At 35.7% G+C, this 13,424-nt stretch overlaps 1 protein-coding gene across 7 annotated transcripts in view; it reads right to left on the bottom strand.

Moving 5' to 3' along the window:
* Positions 1 to 6,213: 6,213 nt before the first annotated feature.
* The window catches only part of LOC123549698 (MORN repeat-containing protein 1-like), a 65,416-nt gene continuing 58,205 nt past the window's right edge, over positions 6,214 to 13,424 (bottom strand). For all 7 annotated transcript variants that reach the window (XM_053545053.1, XM_053545048.1, XM_053545044.1 and 4 more), the window contains one exon: positions 6,214 to 12,150. In XM_053545053.1, coding sequence (XP_053401028.1) covers positions 12,105 to 12,150 — 46 coding nt within the window. In that variant the 3' untranslated portion in view covers positions 6,214 to 12,104. The remainder of the gene's footprint in view (positions 12,151 to 13,424) is intronic.

Here is a 13,424-nt window from a genome sequence, read left to right as displayed (position 1 = left end):
AAGGTACATATTCATGGAAAATTTCTGCAAGAGAACCATATGTCATAATGTGAAATAACTATTTTAAGTTTGAATCAAATCTGTTTAGTAATAACTGAGACAGAACAAAAAGTGCATCACAACTTGGATCTGAAATAAATTCTATGTAAATACAGGGCACTTCTCATAACATATTGACGCCAGCATTATAGACCTTGTGCAACATGTGGGTGATCGATTTGGAGCAACCAAATTAAGTTTGAATCAAATTCATTCAGTAAAAACAGAGATATGGTGAAAAAAAGCATAAAAATTAAACTAAAATTCAAAGTAAGAAAGGGTGCATAATTCATGAAATATTGGTGCAGGAGTTAATTTTGACCTTCGTGTCAAATGATGCGCTTGATGACGTGGAATATCTATTTTAAGTTTGAATCAAATCCCTTACGTAAGTAGAGAGATATAGTGAAAATGCATCAAAATTAACCTAAACTTCTGAGTAAAAAATACAAGGCTGCCTTCCCTCTCCAGTGATCTTCTCGATAGTTATCGACAGGGTAATGAAGAAGACACTGGATAGACCAAGAGGGATACAGTGGGCCCTACAAAGACAGCTGGAAGACCTCGATTATGCTGATGACATTGGTCTCCTGTCCCATACTTGTGCCCATATACAGCAGAAAACCGAAAAACTGCAAGAAGTAGCCAGATAAACAGGGCTAGAGGTCAACGTCAACAAAACTAAATGCCTCAGGATCAACCCAGGCAGCATGCAAGTCATCCACATAGGACAAACCATTGAAGATTATGGAATGATATTTAGGTAAATATTACACAATGCCTGCTGACTGTTACAATTTACTCACTGACACTCCCATTGTGCTTACTGGTATAGTAATCATGCATGCTGGCACCTTTAACACGCTTGTTGACAATGAAACCACGCTTGTTGACAATGATACCATGCTTGCTGACAATGATACCATGCGTGCTGGAAGTTACAACTTCTTTGCTGCTTAGACCCTGATGTCTATATCATAATTTCAAGTGGCAAAATGACAGTGCCGTGTAGCGTATTGGAATATTTCAACATGCCGGGATTGTATATAAGCAACATTGCACAGTTACAATGCTCACAGAAGAAAATACACGATGTGACCACAAAATATGAAAGATGCAATCAGCCACTAAGCAAGTTGAAAGTAAGCATAATGCAAAGTGCAACATTATACGTCACATTTTGATACCAGGGGGCGCAAGTTCGTAGTTTTCACGAAAAGTAACGGGAATATCCGGCCTTATAGGAATAAGGTCAGTAATTCGGTCGAAAATGTGCTTCCGTGGTGTAGTCGAAAGAAGTCCATAATAAATAGATCCTAATTTTCCCATTTTCTGCGCAAATTCGTGTAGAACGAGCGCTTTAATCACACTTTTTCGCTACTAGAATACGTTCTGCATGAAATGAGACGGTTTTCATGTTCATACAACCCACACGGCAAGTTTTGCAGATCGAAACCGGAAGTAGGTGTTTATTGCGCGGAGGAGAGCAAATATGCGCCATTTTTAGGGTAGCAGACCACAACTGACTGGCATTTCACTAGGAACTATTCAACCCCCTATTTTCTTTTCATTTTTTCGTTAATTTGTGATAGAACTTTCATGAAAAATTGGTGCAGGAAAAAGTGATGTTCTCTAAAGATACGTAAAGACGACATGAAGTTGTCGTTTTTTATATGAAACAAAGAAGGATTTGAATTACTGACCTTTAACCTATAAGAGCTGAAATAAGACTATTCTCGAAACACATCGTAATTAGTCTTTATAGCCATAAATCGGTTGTAAATGATATAAAAGAGTGTTTCCAATGCAAAATAATAATGAAATTTGAAAAATTTTGAATTTTGACCTTATTTTATGTACATGCGTCTATTTCAGCAGCGATTTCTGGGATTTAAAAGCCAATACTTTGTCTGGAGAATGTCAGAAAATGCACAAAATGCATCCTTCTGGGTCTTATTCATGACGGAATGAATGATATTTCAGAATCCCAGTGAAAAATGATGCAAAAAAGTGAAACTTTTACCAAAATATACAATAAAAGGCCCATAAGGCCAAAAATTAGCCCTGTAAAGGGGTAGGGATGGCTTCTATTAAATGTCTATATTTCTCCAAAATCTCGAAATTTCACAATGAAACTTGGCAATATGTTTGGTATTACATCTTTCTGGAAATAGAGATGAAAATGGTGTGAAATTTGATAAGAAACATTTCTTATAGGAATAAGGTCAGTAATTCGGTCGAAAATGTGCTTCCGTGGTGTAGTCGAAAGAAGTCCATAATAAATAGATCCTAATTTTCCCATTTTCTGCGCAAATTCGTGTAGAACGAGCGCTTTAATCACACTTTTTCGCTACTAGAATACATTCTGCATGAAATGAGACGGTTTTCATGTTCATACAACCCACACGGCAAGTTTTGCAGATCGAAACCGGAAGTAGGTGTTTATTGCGCGGAGGAGAGCAAATATGCGCCATTTTTAGGGTAGCAGACCACAACTGACTGGCATTTCACTAGGAACTATTCAACCCCCTATTTTCTTTTCATTTTTTCGTTAATTTGTGATAGAACTTTCATGAAAAATTGGTGCAGGAAAAAGTGATGTTCTCTAAAGATACGTAAAGACGACATGAAGTTGTCGCTTTTTATATGAAACAAAGAAGGATTTGAATTACTGACCTTTAACCTATAACGGATTTTAATTAGCTCTTGTATGGCCGGATATTCCCGTTACCTTTCGAGTCAAGTGGTTCTAAAGCTATGGATCAGAAACAGTTTTCCATGTTCTGGCCCCTGTGACCTTGACCTCTGAAAGAATGGCTAAAAGACCAATAGGCGTAATCTACTATGCATGTCCAATTATTTTATGAAAACAACATCCTGGGTCAAGTGGTTCTCAAGTTATTGATCAAAAACGTTTTTCCATGTTCGAGTCCCTGTGACCTTGACTTTTGATCAAGTGATCCAAACCAATTGGATTCATCTACTTTGAACGACCAGATATCCTTTGAAGTTTCAATATTCTGGGTCTTAAGTGGCTCTTAAGTTATTGGTTGGAAATGTTTTTCCATGTTCAGGCCCCTGTGTCATTGACCTTTGTCAACTGACCCTAAAAACAATAGGGGTCACTCAGTAAGCCCTATCATCCTATGAAGTTTGAAGGTTCTAGGTATAATTGTTCTCCAGTTATTCAGTGAAAATGAAGTGTGACAGACGCTTGCACACGACAAAAAAATTGTTTCTCCAGAGGAGTTGCGGGATTTGAGGGTTGGTGGTGTTGGGGGAGGGGGGGGGGGGGCATAAAAACTAAGATAAATTGAAAGTTCACCAAAACTTCAAAGTAAAACAGGGAGGTAGTTCATGAAATACTGGAGCAAGAGTTATGAACCTTGTGCCATATGATATGGCTGATGATGAGGAATAGCTTTTTTAAGTCTGAAACAAATCAATCAAGTAATTACAAAGATAAAGCGCATCAAAAATTTAATCAAGGTGCTGATGAGGAAAGAAGCTGATGCAGACGCACATGCCAATGCCAGGTTGAGTAGAATAGTTCTCCATATACTTTGTATAATCAAGCTACTAAAATACTGCCAGGAAATCTTATCTGTGAATGCTATACCAAAATAAGGGTTCTAACAGAAGAAGATTGTTCTATCAAGGGAACTTATTAAAGCCAGAAGACCATGACAAAGCATCAAATTACAGACAGAACAAGGCGGTGTGAAAGACAGCTAAATCCCCCGCCACTGCTATGGATAGTGAAAGGGTAAACCTTTGACCTTAAGCAGTGACCTTGACCTTGAACTGACATGGCTGACTCATGAATTCTGCACAACGTCTTGATGAGGTGATCATTTGACCAAAGTTTCATGAAAATCCATCAAGGGGTTTAGGAGATACAGAGCTCAAACATTTGACCTTAAGTTGTGACCTTGACCTTGAGTTGACATGGCTGACTCATGAGTTCTTGGTGAAGTGATCATTTGACCCAAGTTTGATGAAAATCCTTCAAGGGGTTTAGGAGATACAGAGTGGACACAAAATGGAAGGCTCAAACCTTTAACCCTAAGATGTGATCTTGACCTTAAGCCGGCATGGCTGATTCATAAGTTCTACACATCGTTTTGATGAGGTGATCATTTGACCCAAGTTTTATAAAATTCCTTCAATGGGTTTAGGAGTTATAGAGCGGGCACAAAATGGAAGGCTAAAACCTTTGACCTTGAGTTGTGACCTTGACCTTGAGCCGGCATTGCTGACTCATGAGTTCTGCACATCGCTTTGATGTCCAAGTTTCCTATGAGTCCTTCAAGGGAAGTAGGAGATACAGAGCAGACACAAAATGGAAGGCTCAAACCTGTCGCCCTAAGTTGTGACCTTGACCTTCAGCCATCATCGCTGACTCATGGGTTCTGCACATCGTCTTGATGAGGTGATCATTTGACCAAAGTTTTATAAAATTCCTTCACGAGGTTTAGGAGATATAGAGCAGACACAAAATGGAAGGCTCAAACCTTTGACCTTGAGTTGTGACCTTGACCTTGAGCCGACAAGGTTGACTCATGAGTTCTGCACATCGTCTTGATGAGGTGATCATTTGACCCAAGTTTCATGAAAATCCTTAAAGGGGTTTAGGAGATATGGAGCGGACACGAAAGTGTTACCGAAGGACAGACGGAAGGACGGACAGAGACCATTCCTATAACCCCCCACCACTTGTGGCGGGGGATTAACAACCTGACAAAGATCATATAAAGTAATCTTACCATAGATACATCATGCTGGCAAAAGATCTTATGACATATATACCATTCTGACAAGGGGTCTAGCCATGAAATAACAATCATGGCAAGAACTTTTATCATAAATAGAACTGCCTGGCAATAAGATATAACCATAGAAAAACATTATGTAAAAAAAAAAATCTTACTAGACAGAATGTACATATATTTACAAATAAGTCTGACATAGACAGAAGCTCTTTGCAAGAACTTTTCACTCATGACAGAAGTTTTACATCCCAACTTTGGTTCCAACTACTAAAACATGAACAACATTCTGACAAAGGATATGACCATGGCTAGACAATCCTGACAAGCAATATTGATATGAAGAAATCATCATCACATGAATTGAAATCCAGACAGAACTTCCTGACAAAAGGTCTGATCAGAAGAGAAAATCTTAGCATGAAAAAAACATTCTGACAACATATTCCATTGCTCATAGAACATTATGACAACAGATTCCATTACTCATATAACATTCTGACAATGAATTCCATTACTTATAGAACATTCTGGCAACAGATTCCATTACTCATAGAACATTCTGACAACAGATTCCATTACTTATAGAACATTCTGGCAACAGATTCCATTACTCTTAGAACATTCTGACAACAGATTCCATTACTCATAGAACATTCTGACAACAGATTCCATTACTCGTATAACATTCTGACAATGAATTCCATTACTCATAGAATATTCTGACAACATATTCCATTACTCATTGAACATTCTGACAAGGAACTTTCCAAGGACAGAAAATCATGTCAAAAGATCTTAGGATGGGTAAAAAAATCTTGACAAAGGATCTAACCACAAACTTCCAGCAGAGGATGAACAGGGCTTGAATATCTTGACAAGAAATCTGGCTATGGATTCAAACATTCTGAAAATGGGTCTGTCATGGATTACATATCCTGACAAGGGATTTTCTTTTTAATAAATGGGGACCATTTTGGGCCAAAGTCAGACATGCTCCTTTATATTCTCTCCTGCTGTTCTGTTCTTTTCTGCTCCATTTAACATGTATATAAAAGAAGTTTCCTCAATTCTTATATAACATTTTATTTGCAGATAATAAAAGAATTTTACTTTTATCAACATATAAATTATGTAAAAATAAAAAAAGTACAAACAAATAATAAATAGTATATCTTATCACAGTTAATATATAAATTTTTAAAAACTTAAACATCATGTATCAAAAATGAAAGTTAAACACATTTATAACACACAATGAGCATGTTTACATACTATGTAAATAAACTCTTGTATAGTGGCTTTTATCAACAATATTTTTCAACACTATATTTTTTTTCAAATAATAATACTTTTAGAGATACACAAATTTAAAAGATTGAATAAAGTAGCAGACAGCAATTGGATCAATGCATTATTATCATAAAGTAAATATACAAGGCCTTGAACTACATGTATGTCAAATCAAAAACATTCAGAATTATCTGCAAGTTCCTGTTTGGTTTTAAACTTTGATTATAATACATTCATAAAACATACAGTAGTTAAGATAACTGTGTATATATATACCATGCATCAATTTTGTGGGTATAAAGCCAGTGTAAAAAAGCTAGTGTATAAAGCTAGTGTAAAAAAGCAAACTACAAATAAAAAATTCTGATAATTCCTATCATTCAAGGAAAAGTTGTGTGTAAGATAGTGCGTGAGATAGTTCTATTGAATCAAAAAAAAATCTTAAAATGTACAGGCAGATACTCTGTTCACTACACCAGTCCTCCTGATGTTAGCATGCAAATAACAGGGTTGATTAAACTGCATGAAATGTAATGTATTTTGGCTTAGGGGTAAAAAAAAAAATTGTTTGTTTCCGGTATCCCGACCTACCCGAAATTTTTGGCCCGACCCTAAATGTTTTTATGGCCTTGGAGTATATTTTTTTCAACTTTTTAACAAAAAGTTGAAAAACTGCACTTTTTATGCTTTAAACATGGCCAGTGATGTTAGAAATCAACTTACTGATGCTCTAAAGGCATAACCCCCTTATTTGTATTCATTTTTTGACACAAAAATAATTTCCGAAAAGTCTCCCTTAATAAAAAAAAAATCCCCCCCAAAAAAAAATTTCCGACCTACCTACCCTAATTTTTTTTGGCATGTTACCGGAAACAAAGAATTTTTTTTTAGGTCTTATGCTGAACACATTGACTACACCCAGAATTTTTCAAAGACATTAAAATTTTTTATTTGATAACTAAACTATGGTGGCACAGAATGGACATGTAACATATATTTTCCTTCATACACGCAGGTAAAGGTTATCACATGCACCTGGAGCTCTTATGAAAATGAACGTAAAAATTATCATGTGCACCTGATAATTATTTTGTAAATGCACATTTAGATCGTCACATGCAACTGGTAGTCCTTTTATATGGATATTGATTAGTGTTTGGATGCACATATGAAAGCTATCACTTGCACACACGATAACCACCATATGTGTACATGATATGTGTAAAAGCTACCGCTACCAGGGGCACCCATGAAAAGAACTAACATGTGCACATGTAAAGGCTAACGCATAAACACATATCGGCTTATGTGTGCACATATGAAAGAAAATATCTCCCATGTCTCTTTTGTGCCACTTTATTAAGCAGTAGTGAAAGGTGAATACAGATATCATAACACTTGCACATCCATAATGTGTCACCACAAGTTGAAGCTTACTGGATAGAAACTGGCCCTTACCTGGGTTGACTGGCTAAATGAAAATAACCTATGAACTTTACATCTCTATGTAGCCTACTGATCACTTCTTAAGTTAAAAGCATTGAAAAATCGTAACAAATAATAATATTTGGACATTTTGTAGGGAATTCAATTGGATTAATAAAAAAAAAAGGAAATGAATGATCTGAAAGTACCTCCTATTTGGTACTTAAGTTGAAACAATAATCTTACAGGGAAATTTTAGCTGTAAACATAAGATTGTATCAAAGTATTAATCTAAACTATTTTCTTCCTATTATAACCAATATAACAAAGGATTAATTTGTCACATGACTGAAACATAGGATGTGAAAAGTCATAAATATATCTCAAACAGGTTCGATCTAAAAACTATTATTGTTATTTACAGAGAACATGGTTTGAAGTTTAAAAAAAAACAAGTTTTATACAAATTTAAAAACAGAGACATAATTATCATACATATTACAGGTCTGTTTCCATACATAATAAACTCTGATAATGTGGCAGTTGAGTCCAATAAGTCCAGGGATGTTCAAAGATAATCCGTCATAGATCTATTGTAAAGCAAATATTGGATTTACCTGAACTGGAAAATATTCAGTGTCGTTTTGGATTTAGGTCAACTGCCACATTATCAAAGTTTATTAGTAGTAATGAACAGTCCATAAAATAAACAAACGTGTTTGTAAACTTGGACGGATCCAAACGGAAGGGGAAGAAGCATTTTATAGAAATATTTCGATGGCAAAACACAACATATATCCGTAGCCCTGACCAACCTATAAACCGGGCCAGTCTATTTTATAAGTGCAACAACACGGTTGATCCATTTAAACAAGCTGTAGTAAGACATGAAAACATGACAGAAGAACCTTTATGCGGGGTTCCAGAAGATTATCTCCTTGCAAAGTTTTGTTTTCATTTTATAATTGTGTCCCCCTGAGAAACACTGAGGCAGTTTCCATAGTGATTGCCTCAAATTGTAACCACATCAATGATATGATAGGGCAGGGTTTTTCAACTTTCTACTATTATAATCCCTGAACTTTCAGTTCTTATTAAACAGTCCATAGGAAGAATTAATTTGTCTTCTGATCCAAAACTTACAAAAAAACTATCAAAGTAAATGAATAATCTGAGTTTGTACAAAGGTCAAGGTCAACTACTACCTATTCTACATCAGCTTTAAATCAGGAGAGATACCATAAGGTATGACTTCTTTTTGTAGTACAGTCTATTTAGATATAATTAGACTTTACCATAAAATAAAGAAATAACCTCAAAGTGGTAAGATACATTGATATAGTGGATGCAACTTGACCCCGATGGTTGACCTTTGCATCATAATACATAATGAGGCACAACCTATTATTGAAAAGGAGTGTACATAAAACGCTTCATCTCTTTGCATACTGCACTGTATAGAAACTAATTCCGCTACCCTAAGCACCCCTTATTTCTACAATGAAATAATCGATATGAACAAGTGAATGAAGTATTGCCATGCAATACAAAGTCTCCTACTGGAAGGCACCTAATTTTCTCTACTGCAGTATAACATAATGAACTGATATCTGTCAATGATGTATAAACAATATTGTACTATATATACAATATAATATAACAAAGCACTTGGATTAAAATTTGCATATATAAAAACGTACAGTTGTTTTCATTTGGATTTTTTTTTGGTCGATTATACAAAAAATTATCATAAAAGTTATTTATAGTAACAACAAAGTGAAATAAACCCTAAAAAAAAAAAAAAAAAAAAATCTATAAAATTTAAGTCCACAAGAAACTCTTTACCAGGTAGAGATAGATCAAAATACACCTAAAATTTGGATGTACCGTGCATGTTGTACCACAGAAAAGTGGTCTCAATTTTTCCCTACGGCCAGTAATAAAAAAGTTACAATATAATCTATTTATAGTAACAACAAAGGGACATAATTCTAAAAAAAGTGTGCCTCATAGTGGTGAATATTTCTACCAAGTTACATCAAAATCCCTCCATGCATGAAGAAGAAATGCTCCGGACAAACTCATTCTTGAATTTGACCTTTAACCTCTAAGTATGACCTTGACCTTAGACCTAGGGACCTGGTTCTGGCCTGTGACAATTCGTCTCATGGTGGTGAACATTTGTGCCAAGTTACATTACAATCCCTCAATGCATAAAGAAGAAATGCTCCAGACAAAGTCATTCTTGAATTTGACCTTTGACCTCTAAGTATGACCTTGACCTTAGACCTAGAGCCAGGGCTTTGCGCACAACATGTTGTCTCATCCAGGAAAATGTTTGTGCCAACTGATATTTAAATCCTGTTTTGCATGACAAAGTTATAGACCAGACAGGAAAAAAGTCTTATTGACCTTTGATCTCAAAGTGTGACCTTGACCTTTAAGCTAGGGTTCTGGGTGTTGCGCACGACACATCGTCTCATCATGGGGAACATTTATGCCAAGTAATATTGTAATCCTTTGATGGATGACAAAGTTCTGGACCGGACAGGAAAAAAACCCTATTGACCTTTGACCTCCAATTGTTACCTTGATCTTTGAGCTAGGGGTCCGGGTTTTGCGCATGACATGTTGCCTCATAATGGGGAACATTTGTGCCAAGTAATATCAAAATCCCTTCATGGATGACAGAATTATAGACCGGACAGGAAACAGACCCTGTTCATGCCATGTTAACATTTGACTGCTAAGTGTGACCTTGACCTTTGAGCTAGGGGTCTGAAAGTTGTGCACGACACATCGTCTTATTATTAGGTACAATTATGCCAACTGATATTAAAATCCCTTCATAGATGGGAGAGTTATGGACCGGACAGGAAAAAAGCCCTGTTGACCTTTGACCTCAAATTGTGACCTTGACCTTTGAGCTAGGGGTGCGGGTTTTCCGCACGACACATCGCCTCATAATGGGGAACATTTTTGCCAAGTAATATTAAAATCCCTTCATGGATGAAAGAGTTATGGACCGGACACGAAACAGACCCTGTTCATGCCATGTTAACATTTGACTGCTAAGTGTGACCTTGACCTTTGAGCTAGGGGTCTGAAAGTTGTGCATGACACATCATCTTATTATGAGGTACAATTGTGCCATGTGATATTAAAATCCCTTCATGGATGGGAGAGTTATGGACCGGACAGGAAAAAAGCCCTGTTGACCTTTGACCTCCAATTGTGACCTTGACCTTTAAGCTAGGGGTCCAGGTTTTACGCATGACACGTCGTCTCATCATGGGGAACTTTTGTGCCAAGTAATATTAAAATCCCTTCATGGATAAAAGAGTTATGGACCGGACACGAAATTGCGGACGGACGGAATGACAGAATGACGGAATGACGGAAAAGCGCATTCCTATAGTCCCCGAAACTGGTTTTCAACCAGTAGGGGACTAATAATCAGCCTAAGGTCAACCATCACGGTCAAGTTGCGTCTACTATAACCACAGTTGATAATCATAAGATAAAGTTTGTGCAAGTTATTTTGACAATCAGAATGGTAAATGCTATATCTTCAAATACAGTAAACCTCCAAATAACATGACAATGATTTTGATAAGATATAAAAATGGATATTTTGCCCTTATTTTTATCCATGTATTGCGCAATTAGTGATGGAATATGTTCTACTGTAATTCGATACTGATAAACCTCTGAAATTTCATTTCTTACATTGCTTAAATCTTTTGTCAGTTAAACATAAGATATCAAGCATTGTTTATTCTACAATAAACAATGGGTAGCTTGACTCATAAACTTCAGAATCATCATAGGGAAATTCATTACCATATAATGAACATGAATAAGAAGCATCTCTTTTATCATAAAATAGGTATATGAGCATGTTAAAATGAAAATAGTCATGACTTTCTAGTGGTTTATTATCAGATACACCATGGATCATCTTTCAAAAGCTTGGATATTCAACCACTTGTGGTTGATGCTCTCTTGCATCTAAACTCTAAAACCATTTATATCAGAGGATAAACCACAAGAACTGGTATTAATTACTTAATAGATATCATATTTGAAGTTACTGAAAATACAGTCAAACCTGTCTATAAAGACCACCCTTGGGAGAGCTAAAATACACAGTAAAAATGTTAAAATGGGAAACAAAACAAAACAAAACATCATTAATATTCGTGGGGGACTAATTTTCGTGGATTTCGTGGTTGAGTCAATCCACGAAATTTAATAAGTAAAATTACAACTCATTTTATGTTCAAAAGTTGAAATCCACAAATTTATATCCCCACAAAATTGCGGTTTTGACCAAAACCATGAAATTTCATGCCCACGAAATTAAATGATTTAACAGTAATGGTCTTTAGTGCCAAGTGGTCTCTGTTCAGAGGTGGTCTTTAACACAGGTTTGACTGTAGAAACATTCCTTTGCTTTTTCTGTATCTATAGTTCTTGTTTTAGTATCACAGATTGTCCACTATTTCCTATAGTATGTGAGGCTGAGCCTTCAGCTTGTTCCACTATATCACTGCCAACACCTGGCTGCTTCACATCTCATGATCTTACCATACCCTGGTTTATATGCTTTGATGTATCCCACCTGAAATTACAGTAAGACATGTCATTACTAGACTGACTTTTTAAAACATCATAAACTCCATAAATACCACAAATTATAGTACCTAAGCCAGTTTCTTTTTTATTTTGTCATTTGCGTGTCATAAAAAAAGTCACAGCAAGAGGCGGAAATACATTAACTGAATCAGAATATCTATTCACAATGTTTCTGTGACTGGAATATGACTTAAGTGAGTATAACCCTAGATATTAAAATGTTCTATCATCACAAATGTCAGCACTTAGGCAAATTTCTTTAAGTTCATTTGAAAATTTTCAAGAATTCAATCATTTTTTTTTCCATGAAAATTGAGTAGAAGTTTGAGAAAAGAAAAATCAAGGAACTCTGACCTTATTTCACTGTAAAATTAATCTGGCAGAAGGAAGATTATTTGTGAAGCAACAATGTTTTATAATACATTCTAAACAGGTATTTTTTTCTGTTTTACAGGTTTTGTGTAATTCTAAAAGCAATATATACAAAATTACATCTAAGAAAACGAGCAATTTCACAAATTTGCATGTATTTTAAAAGAAAACTTGTTAAAAGTGACTTTTCAAAAGTATGTACAAGTGTATTTATTAATTATTTTGCCGCAATTACCACCATTCCTTTAATGCAAAAACAGTTAAACTTTGCATTTTAACACAACTTATCACTACAGCCGTGAGCGTCAAGTAATCTGAAGCCAGCAACCTTAACCACTTGATCATCACTCTCCAGAGAGATTTTTAACCTTTACCCTGCTATATTTCCGAAATGGACTGGTCTATCATTTATTTTGGGCAGAACCATTTATCATTCGAAGGGGTGTTCACTGAAAATTTAGTGACCGAATAGCGAACAGTCTGCACTCGGGTCGAAAAGCAAAATCACTTGCCGGACAAGCAGGCTAAAGGTTAACAGATACGCATTTTATAAATAAAACCTCAGGTTGAAACAACTGTATTATTCTGCTTCTTAATTCTACAGTTGAACCTGCCTTAGTGACCACCTGTATTGAGCAGCCACTTGTCTTAAGCAGCCAGACAGCTAACTCCCTAAAGTGACATTTTATTCAAATTTCAACCTTTCTTAAGCAGTCAGATTATTTCAATACTAAGGCACGCTGCTTAATATAGGTTTGACTGTAAATTAACAATAGATTCATGCAAAGTTTGCTTTCAAAGCAAGTTTCATCTGAAAGTATACTATAAATATTTAATTTTACTGAAACTCGCAAATCGTCATAAACACATTGTCAATTAAGACAGAAA

Source organism: Mercenaria mercenaria, chromosome 6 (assembly GCF_021730395.1).
Source record: "Mercenaria mercenaria strain notata chromosome 6, MADL_Memer_1, whole genome shotgun sequence".
Taxonomy (NCBI): domain Eukaryota; kingdom Metazoa; phylum Mollusca; class Bivalvia; order Venerida; family Veneridae; genus Mercenaria; species Mercenaria mercenaria.
The sequence above is the reverse complement of the archived record's forward strand: the minus strand, read 5'-3'. Positions and strand labels throughout refer to the sequence as shown.